We start from the raw sequence: 25615 nt of genomic DNA on the forward strand, positions 1-25615 counted from the left end.
TTTAGGTATTATATTTCTTATCTCTGAAACAAAGTTCATGAGTTGTCTAGTAGGCTATACAGTTTGCTTCCATGAGCAAATATAATTAAGCTTAAACACAATTTGATATTCCATATATCTCCTGGGAGATTATTTTGATAAATGTTTGTATCAACCAATTTCAGTAATACCTATAAGTCTTTGAATGATATTCCAGTGACTGCCTTCAACCATCTTATCCATTTTTTTAATGTATCAAGAATATTTTTCTAGTCCACTATCCACTTAGTCCTGATATGCTAATAAGGATTTACAAGATTCTGAATTTGGATATGCTGTTTGGAGTGTTGTTATGTTTGGAACAAAATACTCGGTATTCTGGAGTTTATTCCAGGCTAGGATAAAAGGGGCATTTTGCTTTACCCCATTGTTTCAAATGTTTCCTGATCCTATAATCTTTTTCCCAGGGCATGAAAATATGAAGCATGCATTAATCAATAAAACAGCAGGTATTAATTTTCTGGTTCCTGTGCAGATAAATCACAAACTTAAGTCATGCTGTAGTTCTTTGTTTCTACTGCTTCAGTCTGAGAGATAAATACTAAGTATTAGAAACCTGAAAAAATTTCACTTGAACAGAACTATATCTTAAAGTATCCAACTATTCACATTGAAAAATCTTCAAGATAGCCTTGCTTGCAGAGTGGAGAAAAACCAGTTCAACTTCCCTGTGAGTGCTGACCAAAATATAGCAACAGCAGTAGCGCTTATATCAGTGGTGAAATCCTCTGTGGGTTGCCACCGGTTTGCTACCCATGCATGCACAGTGTGCGCCAAACGCATGCTGTACATGTATGCGCAGTGGACACCAAACATGTGCTTTGTGCGAAAAAAGGCTTAAGAAGGTAAATAGAACAGCGGGGGGGGATAGCTGTGCCACGCAATTTAGATTTGCTAGAAAGCATGGTTTCCTGCTTTCTAATGAATATAAATCGCATGGCACAGATGATAGTCAGAAACTGGTAGCTTTTTTTTTTACTACTGGTTTGCCTGAACCGGTGCAAACCGGTAGTATTTCACCCCTGGCTTAGACATATATACTGCTTCATAGTGCTTTACAGCATTCTCTAAGTTGTTTGTAACCCAACAATCTGGGTCTTCATTTCACCAACCTCAGAAAGATGGAAGGCTGAGTCAAGTTTGAGCCAGTCAGGTTCGAACTCCTGGCAATGGGCAAAGTTTGCCTGAAATATTGCATTCTAATCACTGTAGCATCAGGGCTCCCACTACACCACCGCAGCTCTTGCATATAAAGTGCAAGAACTCAAGACAAATGATAAAGTCTAACCATCCTCACAGCAAGTTTTAATCACATGAGAAGACATACTTTTCAAGCAAAGATTACATTTCATGTTGTAATAAAGTAAAAGTGATAGAGAGAAAAGCTCCTTCTGAAATATTTTCAGGAGAGAAAAAAAAATCTACTGAGAATAGCTGTGACTTCAAAGATGTCAAATGTAGCAAAAAAAGGTCAGAGATAGGATCATTTTTTAATTGTTTGTTTATCCTGCTTTTCCAAAGAAAGGGTAATAAATTTTGTAGTGTGACAACTGACAAGTACCAATGACTATTGAGAACAGCTTTTAAAGTAGGATTGCAAACAGTGGTTCCTAAGAACATCAGATACTTGTTTCAAAACCTTTTTTATGCTTACATGCACAATCTTCATTAAGGGGCAGTTTCAGAAATGCAGGCGCTCTTTTGAGAAAGGACACAGTTAGGGTTACCTCTTCTCCAGCATTCCGAAGAACTTGGACCTAAGGAATAAATGAAAAGAACTGAAACAACATTCTTCTTGGCACAGTATTGGGATTTAGCTTTTCTTTGTTGCTTATTTAACTGAAGTAGAAAACTTAAAGTAAGATTGAATAACATCTTTGCTATCTTTAGACTTTCTTTTGAATTCTTCAATGAATTTTTTTTTAAAAAGCCTTTGTCCAACCTAAATTTCTGCTTGACCAAAGAAAACCCACCCTTCTTTGCACACAGATTTGAACTATTGTCAGTAATTTGGAAAGAATCAGGGGTGAAATTCAGCAGGTTCTGACAGGTTCTGGAGAATCAGTAGCAGAAATTTTGAGTAGTTCAGAGAACTGGCAAATACCACTGCTAGCTGGCCCCAGAGTGGGGTGGGAATTGAAATTTTTGCAATATCCTTCCCCTAGAGTGGGGAGGGAATGGAGATTTTGCAGTATCCTTCCCCTGGAATGTGATGGGAATGGGGATTTTGCAATATCCTTCCTCTGGAGTGGGGAGAGAATGGGGATTTTGCAGTATCTTTCTCCTGCCACGCCCACCAAGCCAAGCCACAGAACTGGTAGTAAAAAAAAATTGAATTCCACCACTGGAAAGAATTAGATTTTTAAAAATGGAGTTTATATCAACAAAACTCCATAAGATCTACAGAAAGCTAGGTCCTGGAACCAAGCGAAATAAACATCTTGTCTGCAAAACCTCTAATCTGAGACACCAAAACTCAAAACAAGGACAAAGTAATAACAGAGCATTTCAATCATTCAGGATGCTCCAAGCAGACCTGAAAGGCACTGTTTTAGAAACATAGGACCTTTATAACACCACTGGGTGAGAAATAGTTGAAGTCACATACTTGCAGGCAATCTCAGGTCTGAACAATGGGTTTTAACATATTATAATTGTTAAGTGGTATGTTATTTGTAATCTGTCTCACATATAATCCTGAGTCTACATATCCAATCTACCCTCCCTTCCCTTTTGCCCCCACCCACTCTAATTTGAATCCTACATCAGTCTAACCATTCTACTTCTGATGAGTAAGCTGCAGCTCACAAAAATATATTTTATTAAAATGTGTTAGAAAAGATGCTATCAGATTCCTTTTGGTTTTGTTTTGTTTTTGCCACCATAGATTAACGTGCAAAATCTGTATCCCATAGTAAATCAGTTCACTGCCATATTTCTAGACCATTTCAGAGCTGGATTTATAGCTCTCATTAATGTTCTCCCTCTTCCGTCACTGTCTTATTTTACTTTAGGCCTGACCTTCCATGGTTTAACATTGTTCTCTTCTTTTTGCTGATTGCATATCTTGCACAATCATTTTAGTTTATTTAATCTTATTTTGTGTTTTGTGAGACTATGGCTATATTTTCCATGCACACAATGGAGGATAGTTGTCTTAGCATGAATACTATTATTTGTAGCTGCAGCATTCCCTGGTGATCAAGTCAAGTCTTCTATCTCAAATATTTGCATATCTAACCACATTGGACTAGCGACACAGTATGAATCTCTGCTGTTTGATTGGAAGGGACATAGTGAAAAGACAATCTCCAAAATTGACTGACAGCAGCTTTTAATGGTTGGTAGGAAAGATAGATCAACCAGACATGATTTACTTATGAGTTAATTGCTACTTTTCTTTAAAACTAGGATACAACTTTTTCCTCTGGTGTTTTGTATTTATATTAATAATTACTTTTCATGATATACTTTACATCATTTAAACTCTGCTACAAGAAGTTTAATACCCTGTTTTCCCCCCAGATAAGACATCCCTTGATAATAAGCCCAACTGGGCTTTTGAATGCATGGCAATAAGGCCAAGCACTTATTTCAGGGTTCAAAAAAATATAAGACGGGGAAACACGGTATATATCTCCATAGCTCTCAACCAACAAGAATGCATTTTAGAAATAGGTACATATATCTCCTATAAAATGTAAAATGAGAAGTGCATTACCAATTAATATTTTATCTAGTTTAGCTTCTCCCTTTCATAAATAACAGTTTAAAGGTCAAATTTTGTTCAGTTAATTAAGTTCACAATTTGTATGTTTTGCAATACACATCACATTAAAGCAAAGAAAGCAATCTGTGATCTAGGTAGTTACTGCCTACACAAACTATTCAATAGCACTTTTTTCATTGTATTTTTCTGAGAAGCAGTAAATTAAACACATGTGAATCATTCATTATTATGAATGAAATAACCTTTGCAGTTGAATGTCCATGAAAAAAAGCAAAATATTGTTAGAGTCATACTATATATACTACCATGGGGGGAGGGGGGAATCAAGATTAATTAGCAATACAATACAACTTTCCATTGGGTTACTTAAGAAACGAAACTGGAAGTGAAAATAAAAGATTAAAAAATAAAAAAATAAAATAAAAACGTAGTTCTGAACTTTGAAGATTTGTCCTTCATCTTCCTGGCATTCCAAATGATTTGAGTAAGAAGGATACTAATGAAGAATATCATCCTAGTATCTACAAATATTATTTTAGGTGTCGTCTCAGGGCTAACGCTGCAATTAGACATATATAATTTACTTTCCAGGTAACCATGAACAAGATAGCAACTTCTTCTTATTTTATCATAAGCTGGAAATGCAGTGTTTCAAGGAGCAATGAACTTAAATGCGCCCCATGTCTTTTAAATAATCTTTGCATTCCAATGTCTCCTTCTAATAAATTTACTCTGCCTGTTTTGAAGCTGATGTTGAGTTATAACTGTCCCAGGTTAAATTTTACTTGCTCCTTCAATATCAGTACTTGCAGTTTCTGGGTCAAAGAATCCAATAACTGGCACTTTCATAAACAACCACACCATACAGATTTTTCATCAGCTCACAGACAGGGTGCAATATATCCTTATCTTAGACTAAACTCTATCCTGGCCATAAGTGAGAAATCACCACGACAGCTCACACATAAACACATGCACACACTTCCTCAATCACAAGAAAAGATGGATGGTACATATAGAAACATGACATTGAAAAACTCAGGAGAATATATATGGATCCTGGTCAGATAAAAGAAGCAAAAGGTCACTATCATGCTTTCTGCCATATAATTTCTCCAGAATAAGATAGATAAAGTTTATCTGGGATTCCCTATAGAGAATAGCGATCCTAGTTAATGAAGCTGCTCTCAAACTATTTGGAAATAGCTTTTTTTCATTCTTTGGACACTGGAATGAAAATTAATATATTTAAAATATTTAATAAAGATGTCACCCATGTGTCTCAGCAGTTATAATACAGTGAAATATTGGTTATTACTGTTCTCGAAATGGGATTGCTTGGATTAACATATATTAGTCAGCTTTATTTATAAGCCACTTCCTAAACTAATCTCGAAATTCAGTTTTGCAAATTCAAAAAGTTCTTATTGAGAAGTAACTTAATTGGTAAAACAAAACCCTTCTAGAACATCAATGAACTTTCCCCTCATCCCCAGCTTAGTTCTTCAGAATTTGACAATAGCATAAACCCAAATCCTTTGACAGATCTTTTTCTGAAGTAAAGCTTCTGATAAATATTTGAAGCTATCTTGGTTCATAGTTCATTCTGCCTTCAGAATCTGTTGAGAAAGATACTTCTGTACTGCAGTAAAAAAAAATTACTCTATCATTTGCAGACCATGTGAAATTTGCTTTCCTAATTACTTAAATCCATCCACATAATGATAGCCTTTCATATACTGTATAGATGAATAATTGTGCTGCATTTGTGGTGCATGGATAGTAAACCTCTTGAAAGTAGATTTTGCTTCCTCTCATATACATTTTTGCACATTTGTAAGCAGTTATATCAGCAACACACTGAATCTCATGAATGTATTTTTAGCTCCATTTTGATTAGGCAAACACTAAAGATGAACTGAACTGCAGTTTAAAACATTCAATACATATCAAGGAAAAGCAACTTGTCGAAATACTTTCTGCTAACTTGTACCTTTAGACTGTAACTTACAATGTCATCTTTCAATCAACCTGTTCTATTTATCCAAAAGAAGAATCTCTTTTCTTCTATATGGGCAGAATTAAACATAACTGGTAATATAGATTATAACGCCCATGATCATATTTAACAGAATGATGGCATCTGCAGTTCAGAAACTATTGTAATCTGGGGATATGAGTATTATCCTGCATAGAGCATAGCATAAATTTTCCTATAGGGTTAATATGAATAGTTTTAATAAAGTACCTTGTATAATTTATTTGGGTGGATGTATGTGCATGTATCTGTGTGTGTTTATATAATTTAACATTCAACAAATATATTTATTTGTTTCCTAAATTAGATTTTTTTTAAGACAATGGAGAGAGAAAAAAACCCTGCTCAATGTTTATAAATAGATGATTTTTCTAGATTTGCATATTGACAAGTAATTATAAAAACGCAAGCTATTAGTTCAACATTATAGAGCTATTTACAATAAATGTAAGTAGCATTTATTGATCAGAACATTTGAAGACAAAGCAGAGCATATGAAGACATTTGCATGGCAATTTGCACTTTTTAGAGATTATAGTCTTTTCTTACAATTTATCTTTAATTTTGTCCCATTGCGGCTTTTCTTTTACTCCCATTTCATATTTCTAATTAGAAAATAATCTTAGTAAAAGATACCCTTGACAGCACTTAATTAATATTCAGGCTATGATTTCTATTGGAGGTATGTTTTTTATAGATAGAATCATTTCAGCTATCATTTTACCCTAGACAAGAATCTAAAGTTTCAATAGTACAAAAATTGATAGCTTGATATTTGAAATGCCATTGCAAAATGCTTCCATAGACCTGCTTTGGCTGCCTTGATACTCTTTACATGCATTATGAGAGTAGTTTCAAAAATTTTCAGCAATCAGGGTCAAAAGCCAGATTTAGGAGCTGAAGTCCCAGGTTCTAGGTGTATCTAGAGTCTAGCATCTCAGAAGAGTTATTTATTTAACCATTTTGTCAGAATAGCAATTAGTCTATGAAAGACTAAAAGAATAGCCATTAACTATAAAAGGAAACCTTACAAATGCCCAGGTAAACCAAATTGTGTAAATTCTATGTAAATCCTAAATACGTAAACACATATTCAGGATTGTTTTCATTGAAAAAATGTGAAAGTACTCAGCGATATAAAAATATTTCATGTTGAAACAGAATATGTAAAAAAAAACCCAATGCTGTGCATATCTTTCAAAACCAATTGGATCTATAACTTTATTTATTAAATATTAAATTTATTTGGGTGGATGTATGTGCATGTATCTGTGTGTGTTTATATAATTTAACATTCAACAAATATATTTATTTGTTTCCTAAATTAGATTTTTTTTAAGACAATGGAGAGAGAAAAAAACCCTGCTTAATGTTTATAAATAGATGATTTTTCTAGATTTGCATATTGACAAGTAATTATAAAAACGCAAGCTATTAGTTCAACATTATAGAGCTATTTACAATAAATGTAAGTAACATTTATTGATCAGAACATTTGAAGACAAAGCAGAGCATATGAAGACATTTGCATGGCAATTTGCACTTTTTAGAGATTATAGTCTTTTCTTACAATTTATCTTTAATTTTGTCCCATTGCGGCTTTTCTTTTACTTCCATTTCATATTTCTAATTAGAAAATAATCTTAGTAAAAGATACCCTTGACAGCACTTAATTAATATTCAGGCTATGATTTCTATTGGAGGTATGTTTTTATAGATAGAATCATTTCAGCTATCATTTTACTCTAGACAAGAATCTACAGTTTCAATAGTACAAAAATTGATAGCTTGATATTTGAAATGCCATTGCAAAATGCTTCCATAGACCTGCTTTGGCTGCCTTGATACTCTTTACATGCATTATGAGAGTAATTTCAAAAATTTTCAGCAATCAGGGTCAAAAGCCAGATTTAGGAGCTGAAGTCCCAGGTTCTAGGTGTATCTAGAGTCTAGCATCTCAGAAGAGTTATTTATTTAACCATTTTATCAGAATAGCAATTAGTCTATGAAAGACTAAAAGAATAGCCATTAACTATAAAAGGAAACCTTACAAATGCCCAGGTAAACCAAACTGTGTAAATTCTATGTAAATCCTAAATACGTAAACACATATTCAGGATTGTTTTCAGTGAAAGTACTCAGCGATATAAAACTATTTCATGTTGAAACAGAATATGTAAAAAAAACCCCAATGCTGTGCATATCTTTCAAAACCAATTGGATCTATAACTTTATTTATTAAATATTAAATTTATTTGCTGCCCACGATGCTATCCCAAGCAGCTCTGGGCAGTTTACAATGCAGTGGCTTTAACTAACTTTATATTTTGCAGTGATGTTCAGGTGTGTGTGTGTGTGTGTGTGTGTGTGTGTGTGTGTGTGTGTGCTATTCTGTAAAGACAATAAAGCAACATTCTGAGTGGTTTTATGAAGCCTTACTCTTTATTTATGCAGATTTTTTTTATCATGTCTTTATTATGTTTACAAATAACACATCTCCCTCCTCCTATTTTCCCCAAAACAAGAACCCTGTGAGATGAGTTGTGCTGAAAGTGACTGGCCCAAGGCAGTGGTGGGATTCAGCCAGTTCGCACCACTTCGGGAGAACCGGTTGTTAACTTTCTGAGCAGTTTGGCAAACTGGTTGTTGGCAGAGAACCGGTTGTTAAATTACTTGAATCCCACCATTGGCCCAAGGTCATCCAGTTGGACTAACTCACAGTTTTCTAGCCTGGTGCCTTAAACAGAGAAGACCAAACTGGCTGTCTTTTATGCAAAGCTTTTTTTAGGCAATAGATTGTCTTAATGTGCTCTGTCCCCATTCTATGCAAAGCAGCTATTTTTCTTTTATGAAACTTGGATTAATTGAAATAATTTCTTTTACATATCAAGCTACAATTCATCACAAAGTTCTCTGTGTTTAGCTAGTTTTTCAAGGTAGAGTAACCACTTACTGTACATTCTTCTTGATGTAACCATCACTATATTAATTTATAAGTGACAGATATGACAAATTATTTAATATCCATATGGGTTTCTAGTGCGAGATGACTAACTTATTGCTGACACAGGCATCAAAATGACAGAACTATGTTATGTTCGCCTTGTATTGGAGAAGTAACAGATGGCTTATCAGAAGGAAGCTATGTATTTGTTTGATACAAAAATTGAAAACAAGGCAACTATGTGGAAATCAGATTGAAACAAGAAAAAGGTACTGAAAAATACACAAACCTATTTACTCTGCTGATTAAATATATAAAAAAAACCAACAGAAAAATCAAAGCAAAAGAATACAACAATACTGTTAACATAATATAACATTTCTCAAAATTTGGATCACAATCTCTTGTAAGGAGACCCAAGAAATGCCTTCCTTACATGTATTTTTGAGCAGTTTGATTGAGAGAGTATAAATCTAAAACCTGCAATAGTTCTAAAGCTCTATATGAAACCCAAGCCTTGTTTTTGGGATTTCCCCCACCCCAGAAAACTACATTCTTCTCTTAAGGAAAGAACAATCATGCCTGAAGGGCATGATGCTTTTATGCAAAGCTTTAACCATCTGACCTGACATTCACTGCCCAGAAAAAATTACAATGGATGGGAAAGAAAGAGCAGATGGAAAGAAAATAGGCTTTGATTATTCTGGTATGGTGAGAGAGAAGTCGCAAGCAATTTACATTCTGCCATTGTTCTGCAAGTTGTAGCATTTTAACTGGTTTAAGCCAAACAAATACCATTTTTTCCTAATTTCCTAGACTAGGATTACCTTCAAAGTGAAAGTCAAATTTAGGAATTTCATAAAAGTAAGCAGGCTTATACTTCTAATTAAATATACGGCTTTTGAATGTTATCCTATTGCTTGCTTCTAAAGAAATGATTTTACTTTGTAAACACATACATTTATATCATAGTTTTATTTGACATACAGATTAAAGGATAGGTAGCCCTTGATTTACGACCAAAATGGACCCAGCTTATTATGGTTGTACGGCATGATGGTCATAAAATGGGACCAATCTTTTTTTAATGAGGTTTTTTTTGCAACAGTTGTTACGTGAATCATAGTGATTGTTAAGTAAAGACACAGTCATTAAGCAAAAGTCACAATCATTACGCAAACCCATTATTCACTATAGAACATTTTTTGCTGAAAACTGGAAATAAACACTGCTTTTCATCAAAAACGTATATCATGGTCACATGACAGTGAGATGCTGCCAAGGGCTGGGTAACTATGAGGTGGTGGTAGTCATCAGAATTCCAGAATCAGGTCATAAGCACCTTTGGAGGGGTCTATTATAATTTCAAATTTGAGGGATACCTTGCAAATTTTGTTTCTACTGAGTCTAGTTCTAATGAAATAATTTATTTTCCAGCGGGTAGGGTACTCATAAATTATTTGTATCCTTGTACAGTATAGTAACAGTAACAATAGAACTTAGGCCTATATACCACCCCATAGCACTTTACAGGAAAACATGATAGTTTTTGTAATTTGCATTCCATTGTATACTCTGCCTGTCTACATTTAAAATTATTACATTACTGCATAATAAACATAAACAAATATTTAAGTGCTGCAAAAAAAATGTAGGTCACAAGAAAAACAGAAAGTTGCTGACGCTATGAAACAACAGCATTGAAATTATAGTTCTTTTCACATCAGTTTCAGATGACAACGGGTCAAACCCTTTCAAATCACAGCTGACATAAATGCTAAGCAATTAAAACCTCTTTATATTCTTCTAAAAGTTTCCTTGGCCTTTTCTTTCAAAAACAAGCAGTGCTACTTTTAAAAAATAGATCTTTAGCAAAATGAAACCTAAACACAAGTCTATGCTGCTAAGTCACTTGGAGACTGCATGCAATTGCTACATTCATTAGGAAAAAGTGTAGCCACGATGAAAGCTACAAGAAGCTTTTCATGAAGGTGTGGGTAAATCCTATCTCTCTGGAACAACAAGAAAAGCCTTTCTTATTTATGACATGACAATTCCATCTGACAGTTGCAGTGAAAGAAACTGATGCTTTATTCCAGAATTGAATTAAGATATCTCAAAACAGTATCACATTGTGATCTTTTAATTGGTCTGAACAAAGGTTTTCAGAACTTGCTGAAAACTTAGCCAAGATTTGAAAACTAATCCAAATAGTAAAGAAGTCATCTGTCAACATTTATGCTATTTCCTCCTCTTCTTTACAATAAACTTACTTTAAAAACAGAATGTATTTATGTTTCTTTTTATCATCTCAGAGGACTCTGAATCCAATCTTGGTTCTTTCTGTTAACAAAGAGAAGCTTAAAAAGAAGTCGCTAGTAGATATAACAGAATAATAGACTTGGAAGGGACCTTGGAAGTCTTCTAGATTAACTCCATGCTCAGGCAAGACACACTATACCATTTCAGACAAATGGTTGTCCAATCTCTTCTTAAAAACTTCCATTGTTGGGGCACCTACAACTTCTGGAGGTAAGTCATTCCACCAATTAATTGTTCTGTCATGAAATGTATCCTTAATTCTAGGTTGCTTCTTTCCTTAATTAGTTTACATCCATTGCTTCTTGATTTTCCTTCCAAGTGCTTTGGAGAATAGATTGACCACGTCTTCTTTGTGGCAGCCCTTTAGGTATTGGAACACTGCTATCATGTCACTCTAGTCCTTCTTTCCATCAAACTAGACATATCAAATTCCTGCAACTATTCTTCATATGTTTTAGCCACCAGCAAAAATATGATTTTTACATTTAAAAATTTAAACTATATATGGAGCCTTGAAGATTGAAAAAGGTATCTTTTGAGAGGTTTCAATAGGTTTCCTCATGGCTTTCTGCCAAGCTAAACAATCTTCACCTTAAGGTTAACTTTAATTTTATTGGGGGAGTGGGGAAAAATGTGAAAGGAAATAGATTGAAGCGTTACTGGCTACAAAAATATATGTGCTGGTAATATGTTAAAGGCGGGGCTGGATGAATCAAAAGTTGGAATTAAGATTGCCGGGAGAAATATCAACCTCAGATATGCAGATGATACCACTCTAATGGCAGAAAGCGAAGAGGAACTAAAAAGCCTCTTGATGTGGGTGAAGGAGGAGAATACAAAAGTTGGCTTGAAACTCAACATTAAGAAAACTAAGATCATGGCATCTGGCCCTCTCAATTCCTGGCAGATAGATGGGGAACAAATGGAGGTAGTGACAGATTTTATTTTCCTGGGCTCCAAGATCACCGCAGATGGGGACTGCAGCCAAGAAATTAAAAGATGCTTGCTCCTGGGGAAGGAAAGCTGCGGCAAATCTAGACAGCGTACTAAAAAGCAGAGACATCACCCTGCCAACAAAAGTGCGTAAGTCAAGGTTATGGTTTTCCCAGTTTCAATGTATGGCTGTGAAAGTTGGACCATAAGAAAGGCTGAGCACCAAAGAATTGAGGCCTTTGAACTCTGATGCTGGAGAAGATTCCTGTGAGTCCCTTGGACTGCAAGGCGAACAAACAAGTCAGTCCTAGAGGAGATCAACCCTGACTGCTCTTTAGAAGGCAAGATCCTGAAGATGAAACTGAAATACTTTGGCCACCTAATGAGAAGGAAGGACTCACTGGAGAAGAGTCTAATGCTGGGAAAGATTGAGGGCAAAATGAAGAAGGGGACGACAAAGAATGAGGTGGCTGGATGGAGTCACTGAAGCAGTAGGGGTGAGCTTAAATGGACTCCAGAGGATGGTAGAGGATAGGAAGGCCTGGAGGAATGTTGTCCATGGGGTGGCGATGGGTCGGACACGACTTCGCAACTAACAACAACAACAAATATGTTAAAACTTAATATTTAAAATAAAACTATGGGCTATTCCTCTAAAGACTTTCAAACTACTCTGGCTTTAAAAATAGCTATTGCCAACTAAATAAAAATCGATTGTTCTATCATGAAAATCCATCAGGAATTTTGAAATTATTACAATGAAATATTTGACAAGTTTTATAGTTGGTACTGAAAGAAAACTATAACGTGATACCAATTTAAAAAATCACCATGAAGAATATGTTCAGTTTAAAAGATTTTATGAAAACAGTATCTTGTTCTCATATGCAACAGCTATCATTTAACAGATACATATTAATAGAATCAAAGCTTTATTGATGAAGAAAATTAAAGCAGACAGAGAATAAAATTACATTCCTTGGGGATATGAAAATCTGTAAGCCATCAAGTTGCTTTAGAATTAGGTCTCTATTTTCTTCCCACATATTCTTGTTTAGTTTCCTAAAATAGAGTTCTTACAAATTATATTTAAAAAATGAACTTGTTCCTCTACATGGGAAGAAGCAATGATAACCTACAGTTATCTGTCTCTATAGCATACATTAAGTTACATATTGTTTGTCTCATAAAAGAAAGAAGGTCTTATTTAATGATTCTCATATTACTGTTCTAAGATACAGATAGTCCTCGACCTACAACAGTTGCTTAACAACCATTCAGAGGTACAATAGACCCCTCCAAAAAACTATTTATGACTGGATTTTGAAGTTATGATGTTTGCACACAAACCCTCACAACAGTGGTCATGTGATTGCATATTGGATGCTTGACAATCAGGTCACTTTTATGGCCATTTTCAGCATTCCACAGTCACATGACTGCAATTTTTGACATTTTTGCCAATTTCTGTCATTCATTTCTAGTTTCCAGCAAAAAAATCTCCTACTGGACAGAATGGATTTGTTTAACAACCATGGCATTTACTTAATAACTTCTGCAAAAAATGTCAAAATCAGCTCTTATCATGTGATGCCCTGACATATAATTTCAATGATTTTATTTATTTATTTATTTATTCAATTTTTATACCGCCCTTCTCCCGAAGGACTCAGGGTGGTTTACAGCCAAATAAAACAGCATAAACATAAACAAAAATTAAAAACATATTAAAAAACTGATTATAAAATGGACAAATAGGATTAAAACTAAGATAAAACCATCATAAAACCCCCACTTAAGAATTTCATCAAGCTAGCCCACACGGTGAAATAAAAAGGTCTTGAGCTCACGTTTAAAAGACCGGAGGTCGGGGAGTTGACGCAATCCCGGAGGCAACGCATTCCAAAGGGCAGGAGTCCCCACAGAGAAGGCCCTCCCCCTGGGGGCCACCAGTCGACATTGTTTGACTGACGGCACCCTGAGGAGGCCCTCCCTATGGTAGCGCACAGACCAATGGGAGGCTATAGGTGGCAGTAGGCGGTCCCGTAAGTAACCCGGTCCTGTGCCATGGAGCGCTTTAAAGGTGATAACTAACACCTTGAATTGCATCCGGAAGAATACCGGCAGCCAGTGCAGGCTGCGCAGGAGAGGTGTTATATGGGAGCATCGTGGTGCCCCTTCTATTACCCGCGCAGCCACATTCTGGACCAGTTGGAGCCTCCTGGTGCTCTTCAAGGGGAGCCCCATGTAGAGAGCATTGTAGTAGTCCAGGCGGGAAGTGACAAGGGCATGAGTGATGGTGTGTAGGGAATCCCAGTCAAGGAAGGGACATAACTGGTGAATCAGGCGCACCTGATAAAAAGCTCCCCTAGCGACGGCCGTCATATGTTCTTCTAAAGACAGCCGATCATCCAGGAGAATGCCTAAGTTGCAAACCCTCCCCCTGGGAGCCAATGATTCGCCCCCAACAGTCAGCAATGGAATAAGCTGGCTGTACCGGGATGCCGGCATCCACAGCCACTCTGTCTTGGACGGGTTGAGCTGAAGCTTGTTCTTCCCTATCCAGACCCGCATGGCCTCTAGACACTGGGATATCACTTCGACGGCTTAATTGGGGTGGTTAGGGGTGGAAATGTACAGCTGAGTATCATCAGCGTACAGATGATATTCCACCCCAAAACCACGGATAATCTCACCCAGCGGCTTCATATAGATGTTGAACAGGAGAGGCGAGAGAACTGACCCCTGCGGCACCCCACATATAAGGTGCCTTGAGGTCGATCTCTGCCCTCCTGCCAACACCGTCTGCGATCGGTCGGAGAGATATGAGAACCACCGAAAAATGGTGCCCCCCACTCCCAAGACCTCCAGTCGCCGCAGCAGGATACCATGGTCGATGGTATCAAAAGCCGCTGAGAGATCTAATAGGACCAGGACAGAGGAACAACCCCTGTCCCGAGACCTCCAGAGATCATCAACCAACGCGACCAAAGTCGTCTCCGTGCTGTACCCAGGCCTGAAGCCGGACTGGAACGGGCATGCCACCACATGGGGTACTGGGGAATCTGACATGCCACCACACTCTCAACAACCTTCGCCACAAAGCGAAGGTTGGAGACAGGATGGTAGTTTGCCGAAATAGCCGGGTCCAAGGAGGGCTTCTTAAGGAGGGGCCTCACCACCGCCTCTTTCAAGGCGGTAGGAAAGACACCCACCATTAAAGAGGCGTTAATAATTCCCAGGAGCCAGCCTCGTGTAACCTCCTGTGTGGCCAGTACCAACCAGGAGGGACACGGGTCCAATAAACATGTGGTCGCATTCAGCCTCCTCAGTATCCTGTCCATGTCCTCAGGAGTCACAGCATCAAACTCTCCCCAGATAACATTCTCAAGAACTACCTCTGTCATCCCACCCAAATCTACCCAATCAGCATCCAGACCGTCCCGGATCATAGCGATTTTATCGGACAGATATTGTCCAAAATCCTCAGCACGGCCTACAAGGGGTCCTCCCGAGCTCCCTGCGCAAGAAGGGAGCGGGTCATCCTAAACAGGGCGGCTGGGCGGTTATCTGCTGATGCAATAAGAGAGGAAAAATAGTTATGTTTTGCCGCTCTTATCGCCACTAGGTAGGTCTGAATATGAGACCTTACTAGTGTTCGATCGGATTCAGATCGGCTGGACCGCCAAACACTCTCTAGGCATCTTTTCTGGTGCTTCATCTCTCTCAGCTCCTCAGAATACCAGGGAGCTGATCAAGATCGGCACCGGGTCAGAGGCCGCAAAGGCACGACGCGGTCTAAAGCCCCCGTCGCCGCCCTTTCCCAGGCGGCGACTAGTTCTTCAGCCAAGCCATGGGCTAGGTCCTCAGGAAACGGCCCAAGCTCTGTCAGAAACCTTTCCGGGTCCATCAGGCGCCTGGGACAGAACCAGCGAACCGTCTCCGTCTCCCTGCAGTGTGGGTTGGCGGTTCGAAAGTCAAGTCGAAGGAGTGAATGATCTGACCATGACAGGGGTTCAATAACTAAATCCCCCAATTCCAGATCATTCAGCCACTGTCCCAAGACAAAAATCAAGTCCAGAGTGTTTCCCCCGATGTGAATGGGACCATTAACTAACTGGGACAGGTCCAAGGCTGTCATGGAGGCCATGAACTCCCGAGCCGCCGTCGAGGTTTCGCCTAGACGTAAAACTATAATTCGGATATAAGTTGAAGACTACCTGGAGTAATATATTCAAAGCAGTGGAAACAAAACAAATGTATCCCTGCAATTTTTTAAAGAAAATATTACAATTTAAAAGATTATTCCCTACAGTACTGTATATCATTATCAAATAATGGTTTTACTGAACAAATGAATCAGACATCAAAAGAAATTCTAAAAAAATTTGCTGGGCAAAGTCCTAAATCCTGGGACACTTAGATTTAAATACTTAAATACTTATTCTTTGCCTATAGGGAAGTATCCCAAATGAATATAGTCCATTTGAACTATATGGTAGGTGACTTCATGGTATTCTAGATGTTATAAAAGAATGGTGAGTTAATAGAACTGAAGGCGATAGAATTGACTTCATAGCCAAATAACGTATATCTATGTTTGTGTGTGTGTGTGTGTGTGTGTGTGTGTGTGTGTGTGTGTGTGTGTGTATGCATGCTTGTATACATTCTTATACCAAACTGCTTTCTTCTTAAGAATTAATATATATTAGAATGGCAGGAAAAATTAACATTTTTTTCTCAAGGGGTTCAGGAAAATTTAAAAACAACTCAAGAATCTCAAACCTGAGTTTCTCAACTTGACTAATTATCAGCTTGAACCTCCTAAATATATTCTTAAATTCCTTGATCATACCCCTCCCCTAAGTTTTAAAGATAGCTACTGGTAACAAGCAGGCAATAAGACCTTAACAAGAACAAGTAATATGACCTGAATCAATAGTTCAATGGGATAAGAGAGACTTGAACATTTTTATCTCCCATTATGGTAGCAATCTGGACCAGAGATGGACTTCCATACCAGCTATTTATATTGAACTAAAGTTCCTATTGACACAAGTGAGAATTTTACTTTGTTCAAATAATAGTTATAATGAGGTGCAAAAATAAAATCTTCACATCTTGAAGCTTGTGATTTTTATATGTATTTTATATCTGTAATAACTTAATGAAAACTGTGTGTTGTTGATGTTGCCTTCTCTCTCTGATCCTTTAATCTTGTATATCATATGTTCTGAAGATAAAGCATGAGGAAAGATTTTTAATGTTCTTGTAACGCCTGAAGGTTTAAAATAACATCTAAAAAAATCCTTCAGAATAAATTGCTGTCCTGTAAGTGACACTTCATTTGTCTTATTAAAGTGAGACCTACATGAGAAAGAGTCTAATCTTACAATATTCCAAGCCTACATAGAGAGATTCTCAAACTAGGCAAGTAGTTTCAAATGTTACAGGTGACAGAAAAATGCCATTTTTACCTCTTCCTAGAGCAGGGATCTCCAACCCTGGCAACTTTAAGACTTGTGGACTTCAACTCCCAGAATTCCTCAGCCAGCAAAGCTGGGAGTTGAAGTCCACAAGTCTTAAAGTTGACAAGGTTGGAGACCCCTGTCCTAGAGGATTGAAAATAAAAGATGCTCAAGAAAAGATTTTCATTTCTATTTTTTTTAATGGGGGAGAATACACTGGCAAAAGTCAGTGTTTTCTCACAACTTAGTGCCTACAAAATATCTCCAGAAAAAAATTGAATGGCAAAATCCTAATATAATATGAATGATATCACATCAATGAAAAAAGTACACTATCTAAATATTATAATCATTTAACAACCTCAGAGTAAAATAGAGTTAAATTATGTAAGAGCAATAATGAACAATTAATAAAAGTGCAGCAACATCAATTTACATTAGATATTGTAATGGGTTAGAAAAGTTTAAAAAAGCTCACCACTTCTTCATGCCTGCATTTTCTTACATTAATTCCATTAATCTGTTGAGGAAGAAATAATAATTTGAGGAAAGGCTGTTCCTTATCCGCATGCAGGAAGAATAAATAAATAAGATTTGACTCACAGAACAGCTTGTTTACCTACCTGTAGAATTGCATCTCCTATAAACAGTAGGCCTGAGAGTTCCGCTGAAAAAAAAGGAAGGAAGGAAGGAAGGAAGGAAGGAAGGAAGGAAGGAAGGAAGGAAGGAAGGAAGGAAGGAAGGAAGGAAGGAAGGACATTTTTCATTTCAGTCTTCTCTATAATTTTCCACTGACAGCATCAGTGGGGCAATATATAAATAAAACAAAGAAAATAATTGAAAAATAAACTTCAGGTTTATCCCATACCCAAACAGAGCGCCTTAACTGCGTTCCCTAAAAATCTAAAAGAAAAATCTTAGCATATATGTTCACAAACAACAACAACAACCTTCACAGACAATAAAAAGCGGACTGTCTCCAGTTATCTCTGTCCAACCTGCAAATCTGCAGATTTCAGATGCCCCACATCCAAGGAATTAAACAATGTTTGATCTGATGGGATCCAGGTGTTCATCTAGTTCATTTTCAGGAGCTGGATCAGCATATTATATAGATGCAGTGTAATTTTATAAAGTGCATGTTTTGCTCTTGATTGGTCTGTGTTATACTTTTATTGTTATTGTTGTTTTTAATACTACTGCTAGTCTTTGTTAGTATTCTGAATCACTTGGTGAGTAGTGAACATTGAAAATATTGTGCTCACATTTATAATGAAATTCCATCTCCCAAAAGACAGACTGTGAATCAGGCATTAAAAAAATAAAAGAAGAAAGAAAGACATAATTAATTTTATTAAAGAAACTGAGTAACAACTTACTTCGTTGTTCTTTGGAAATTTTGGAAACAACCACAGGAATATTATGCTCTGCTCCTCCCTATAAAATAAAGAGATCATACTTCATTAAATCTACTGTTAACTTATAAATACTCTATTACTACATTTCTTTAGCTTTCGCTTCATTTTTGAAAATTCAAAATGAGTAAAATAACTTTTTCATCATTCTTTTTGCTAATGACCGCATGAATGCAATCAGTCCTTTTGTAAAGGAAAAGAAAATGCTGGCAATATCATCATACTCTGCATACACAAAAAAGAAGAAATTATTGACAAAGGAATACAAATTCATTACAGCTTTTCCCAGATTTTTCATATGATGGCATCAAATCCACTTCATAAAAGCAAATGGGCCTAATTCTGAAACAGAGATGGTGCTGTGAGCATTTTCTTGTCCGGCTTTCAAAGAAATTACAAACAAAAGCATACAATTGAAGGACTGAATGGAATGTAAAGTTTTCCCTAGTTTCTTTTGATTTTCTATTTTCCATTCTTACGTGCACAGAAGTCAGTAAGAAAATGAATAGAAAATCTGGCACAAAATAAAATAAGAATTCAAAGACAGTTACCAAATGACTGCTTCACATTGAGGGGTAAAAAAGAAATGAAAAGCAAAATAAATTGGAGGCACATTTTTCTACTTTTTTAAACAGTCCATTGGTTCAGGTTGCCAGGAAGGAAAGAAAGGAGAAGGCTTTGAATGTATAAATTATTTTTTAAACATTCCTATTTAGCTTATCTATACCAAAATTCACTATTCAAACATCAGGACCTTTGGAGTTATTAAAAAAAATAAAGAAGAAAGAAAGACATAATTAATTTTATTAAAGAAACTGAGTAACAACTTACTTCGTTGTTCTTTGGAAATTTTGAAACAACCACAGGAATATTATGCTCTGCTCCTCCTATAAAATAAAGAAGAAAGAAAGACATAATTAATTTTATTAAAGAAACTGAGTAACAACTTACTTCGTTGTTCTTTGGAAATTTTGAAACAACCACAGGAATATTATGCTCTGCTCCTCCCTATAAAATAAAGAAGAAAGAAAGACATAATTAATTTTATTAAAGAAACTGAGTAACAACTTACTTCGTTGTTCTTTGGAAATTTTGGAAACAACCACAGGAATATTATGCTCTGCTCCTCCCTATAAAATAAAGAGATCATACTTCATTAAATCTACTGTTAACTTATAAATACTCTATTACTACATTTCTTTAGCTTTCGCTTCATTTTTGAAAATTCAAAATGAGTAAAATAACTTTTTCATCATTCTTTTTGCTAATGACCGCATGAATGCAATCAGTCCTTTTGTAAAGGAAAAGAAAATGCTGGCAATATCATCATATTCTGCATACACAAAAAGAAGAAAGAAAGACATAATTAATTTTATTAAAGAAACTGAGTAACAACTTACTTCGTTGTTCTTTGGAAATTTTGGAAACAACCACAGGAATATTATGCTCTGCTCCTCCCTATAAAATAAAGAGATCATACTTCATTAAATCTACTGTTAACTTATAAATACTCTATTACTACATTTCTTTAGCTTTCGCTTCATTTTTGAAAATTTAAAATGAGTAAAATAACTTTTTCATCATTCTTTTTGCTAATGACCGCATGAATGCAATCAGTCCTTTTGTAAAGGAAAAGAAAATGCTGGCAATATCATCATATTCTGCATACACAAAAAGAAGAAAGAAAGACATAATTAATTTTATTAAAGAAACTGAGTAACAACTTACTTCGTTGTTCTTTGGAAATTTTGGAAACAACCACAGGAATATTATGCTCTGCTCCTCCCTATAAAATAAAGAGATCATACTTCATTAAATCTACTGTTAACTTATAAATACTCTATTACTACATTTCTTTAGCTTTCGCTTCATTTTTGAAAATTTAAAATGAGTAAAATAACTTTTTCATCATTCTTTTTGCTAATGACCGCATGAATGCAATCAGTCCTTTTGTAAAGGAAAAGAAAATGCTGGCAATATCATCATATTCTGCATACACAAAAAAGAAGAAATTATTGACAAAGGAATACAAATTCATTACAGCTTTTCCCAGATTTTTCATATGATGGCATCAAATCCACTTCATAAAAGCAAATGGGCCTAATTCTGAAACAGAGATGGTCCTGTGAGCATTTTCTTGTCCGGCTTTCAAAGAAATTACAAACAAAAGCATACAATTGAAGGACTGAATGGAATGTAAAGTTTTCCCTAGTTTCTTTTGATTTTCTATTTTCCATTCTTACGTGCACAGAAGTCAGTAAGAAAATGAATAGAAAATCTGGCACAAAATAAAGTAAGAATTCAAAGACAGTTACCAAATGACTGCTTCACATTGAGGGGTAAAAAAGAAATGAAAAGCAAAATAAATTGGAGGCACATTTTTCTACTTTTTTAAACAGTCCATTGGTTCATGTTGCCAGGAAGGAAAGAAGGGAGAAGGCTTTGAATGTATAAATTATTTTTTAAACATTCCTATTTGGCTTATCTATACCAAAATTCACTATTCAAACATCAGGACCTTTGGAGTTATTAAAAAAAAAAGTTTTATCTTAATCTTTATTGGCTTTTTGAGATTTTTTTAATGTGTAAAAATAAAACTATTCTGTGTGCATTGCATACAATACGTAATCTAACCTACACTCAATAGTCATGGGAATGCTTTGTGTTAGAGATAGCTCTGAAAGTGAATACTATTTACCACTTTAGAAAAACAGATTTAGAAGTACTGGTATAGTTTGATTGAACCAATTTTGATAACACAGAATTTTAAAATGGTAGCGTGAGTTAAGCGGAACCTCAAAGCAACAATCCAGACAGCAATAAATGAACTGTTTCTAAATTTTAAAAAGGTAGATTTTGATGGAAGCTTTCAGAGAAGGAGTCACTGAGGCAATTCTGAAGCCAGGAAGAAGATAATGCATCTCTGGGGGTTGGGGAAAGTGATTTGGAGACTTGAGAGGAAAAAGAAGGAAGAAGCTAATGAGATAAACCCATTCGATCATTTTTGTACATTCAATGTGACATGAAAAGATCTGAAAACAGCTTCTAAGAACTGCAATGGTGCAGTGGTTAGATAGAGTACAGTACTGCAGGCTACTTCTGCTGACAGCCAGCTGCCTGCAATTTGACAGATGGAATCTCACCAGGCTCAAGGTTGACTCACACCTTCCATTCTTCCGAGGTCGGTAAAATGAGGACCCAAATTGTTGGAGGCAATATGCTGACTCTGTAAATCACTTAGAGAGGGCTGTAAAAGCACTGTGAAGCAGTATATAAGTCTAAGTGATATTGCTATTGCTCCCTACTTCTGATTATAATAATGGTATAAATGAAGATACAACCTTCATGCTTAAAATGCTGTCATCTGTCCGAAGTAGTCTTATTATTACCATCTGAACTGGAACTCTAATGGTAAAAGCAGTCATCCATACACAAAAGCACTCTGCTGCAGTGAATAACCCTCAATGCATAGAGGCTAGCTCTTTGTGATGTCACCAGTGTGATTGTCTCACATGGAAAGCAGCAACAGAAAAGGAGCTGCTTGCCATTTCTGGTTGTTGGATTAAACAAACAAAGATAACCCTTAAAAAATAAGTCTTTAGAACATGGTCTGTTCCAAAGAGTGATAAGGGTAAGACAAAACTTTGGCATCAGACACTTAGCTGCCATTTTGAGATAGTCAGCTATTCATATCACAAGATTAGGTTTGGAAAATATAATGGTGGAAAATGATTACAAAAACTCAAGAAGCAGAAATAAAGCAACTACAAAAGTTAATTTCCTAATTTGCTAAAAACATCCGTAAATATTGGTGTTTTGACTGAAACTTTTAGTAAAGAAAGATAACTATCAAAAGCATTAGAGAACAAACTATTAATACATTTTCTATTTCAGGCTTTATGCATTTATTTCAGGGAAGAATACATTCATGATTTATATTTATCTCTCACTGCATGAAAGGACAGTAAAATGCAATTTTGGACAGCACTCTCTTTTATTACATACTTTTTTATATAATAATGAAATAAGGAAGTGCCATTGTGTTATCTTTTAATCTGGTATTCTCAACATATTTTTCTATCTTATCATTATAAGATAATTGGATAATTTAATATATCTACCGTACCTATGGTAAAATTGATAATACCAAAATAATATTTTTTGTTTTATTAACAAGCAAGTTTGGAAGAATGCAGAATTGTAGACTTATTGGTTGTAATGTGACAGCTATTTTAACTCAGCTTTTGTTAAGACCCATTTTAAGTGCCACTTAAGACCACAGTTTGAGTGACTGTCTACAGTATTGTAAAAATAAATAAACTCTAATAAAAGCTTTCATGATACACTGAATGGACAAATACAATACAATGGCAACCCATTGATCTTATTAAACATATTCCCTAAAATATAAAATCCATCCTTGATACAGACACACATATGCACACACACACATATATATAGCAATAGGAAGAATATTGTAATACCTTTATACTTAATCCAAATCCTCCTACAGTTTGTCTTCTAATTGTTACAGTTCTTTCCTGAAAATAAATCAGATTTAAACGTTTCCTTAAAAACAACCACAATCACACAGCATTGTCTCTTTTTGGCTTTGGTGCTATATAACCATTATTGAGTTTTGAATTTCATATATGTATTGTCATATGAAATTGCAAAACATATATATCTAAAGTGGCACTCTGAATGTCAAAACACAAATACATGTAGTCCTTGGTTTAAGGACCACTTTTTCATTGACAGTTCAAAGTTACGACAGTGCTAAAAGTGTGGTACTTATGACTGGCCTTTAAAGTTCCAGCCATCCTTCCCTCATATGATGGAGATCTGGGTACTTGGCAACTGGCTTACACTTACACAGTTGCAGTGAGTTTGTTCCCATAGCTTTTCATGGATCGCCATTGGAAACCTTCCCTGCTAGCTTCCCACAAGCAAAGTCAATGGGGAAGCTATAGTGAAGAAGGTAGCAAGTCATTTGGATACATCTTATCTATACTGCAGTAGCCACCCTCAGCCCCTTGCATCATGCCTCACTGGCCCATTGTGCCCTTTCATATATTCTGCAGTAGCCACAGGACCTGCCATGCTTATGCCATGCTTATGCCATGCCATCATCTTGCACTCTGCAGCAGTCAAACCTGTCTCCACCCACATGTGACAAACTGGACTCTCCCGCACCCTGCGGCAGCCACAAGCTTCACTATGTTTACATTGTGCCACTTGACCCCTCTCACACTCTCCTGCAGCCAGCAGCAGCTACTTACTTACCCACCAGCCTGCTTGCCCATCACCACTGCTTGTGAGCAGGCTGAGAGTTTTAATTTCCTACCAACTTTGCTTGTTGGAAGCCAGTAGGAAATTGCCAGGAGATACCCACTAAATGACCTGTGATCCTTGCTTAACAACAGCAATTGGAAGTGCCAAAATTACCACCTCTAAGCAATGTGGTCACATAATGTCATGCTTTATAACTGCATCATTTAGCAATGGAAATTCCAATTTCATTAACTGAGAAGTACTGCACTTAAGTTATATTTGTTTATAAATGCATAACACAAAGCTATATATGCAGTCATTTTTCAACATCTAAATCTCTGTAATTAGCTATTAGATCTTCTCAAATATTCCGTTGACCAATGTAAGACAATCTTTTTAAAAATCAGCATTAAAGCCAATGGTGGGTTGCTACCGATTCACTCCGGATCAGGCGAACCAGTAGCAGTGATGACAGGAGGCTCCACCCACCCACCTGGACATCTCTGTGCATGTGTAAAAGCATCGTGCGTGCAAGCACACATGCGCCCACAAGCAAACCAGTAGAAATGGGATTTGAAACCCACTACTGATTAAAGTCCATGAATAGCCTTGCTGCATTGGGCCAGAATCTGCATAAATTCAGCATTTTGTTTCTCATAGGAGCCAACCAGGTATATACAGGAATAATTAACTTGAGGCACTGGCCATTAATATTGTTAACTTTAAAAGGAAATTGAACAAAATCACAGAAGGTAGCTTTTACATTTTAACATTGTTCCCATGTAGCAGGCATTTGTAGACAATTTGCCGCAGTCCAAGTACAAAACACTTCAAGATGATAGACTTGCATTCTGTGAATTTAGGTAATCCTCTTTAAAGTTATCCAAATTAATACCCATCACCACAGATTAATTATATTCTGTACGGAGAACAATGTAAAACATCTCTTTTAAATATTCCCAACAGCTTCCTGGAATCACTTCTTCTCCTAGTATTTTGAGAAATCAGTTCACTGTTTTCATACTATCTATGATGTTATATAGCTTCACCAGTCTACAATTTTCTATGTTAAGAGACCCAAATGCTCTAATCTTTCATAATGAGGGAGATATTCAAGCTTCTGAAGCATTTTGTTTTCCTGTTCTGAATTTAGTTTTCACTATGCTGAATAATTTGGTGATAATCTGTGGCCAAATTGCCAATGTTGTGTTGGCAACTAATAAGAATAAGGGTGAACATTGTGTTTTTTAGGAATTTATGTTAAAAAATAACATAAAGAGGTATTATAAATTCAATATTTTGATTTGGTACAGCAGCCTATTTCATGATTTATTTTATTTTATTATTTTATTTTATTTATTTTTTCAGGCATCCAAAACTGAGCGTTTTGACTGAATTGTTCAAACAATGATATGTCGCCCACAAAGGCCAGGGTCTTCTACACATCATTTA

At 36.1% G+C, this 25615-nt stretch overlaps 1 protein-coding gene across 10 annotated transcripts in view; it reads right to left on the bottom strand.

Moving 5' to 3' along the window:
• SNTG1 (syntrophin gamma 1) overlaps positions 1–25615 on the bottom strand; it is a 258438-nt gene that overhangs the window by 92916 nt on the left and 139907 nt on the right. For 7 of the 10 annotated variants that reach the window (XM_058175673.1, XM_058175672.1, XM_058175668.1 and 4 more), the window contains 5 exons: positions 23374–23430; positions 18854–18911; positions 18098–18141; positions 17953–17994; positions 1694–1796 (listed from right to left, as the gene is read on the bottom strand). In XM_058175673.1, coding sequence (XP_058031656.1) covers positions 1694–1796; positions 17953–17994; positions 18098–18141; positions 18854–18911; positions 23374–23430 — 304 coding nt within the window. Of the gene's footprint in view, positions 1–1693; positions 1797–17952; positions 17995–18097; positions 18142–18853; positions 18912–19961; positions 20020–23373; positions 23431–25615 lie in introns of all 10 variants that reach the window. The other 3 variants (XM_058175670.1, XM_058175671.1, XM_058175669.1) reach the window with 3 other exon arrangements.

Source organism: Ahaetulla prasina, chromosome 3 (assembly GCF_028640845.1).
Source record: "Ahaetulla prasina isolate Xishuangbanna chromosome 3, ASM2864084v1, whole genome shotgun sequence".
Lineage (NCBI taxonomy): Eukaryota > Metazoa > Chordata > Lepidosauria > Squamata > Colubridae > Ahaetulla > Ahaetulla prasina.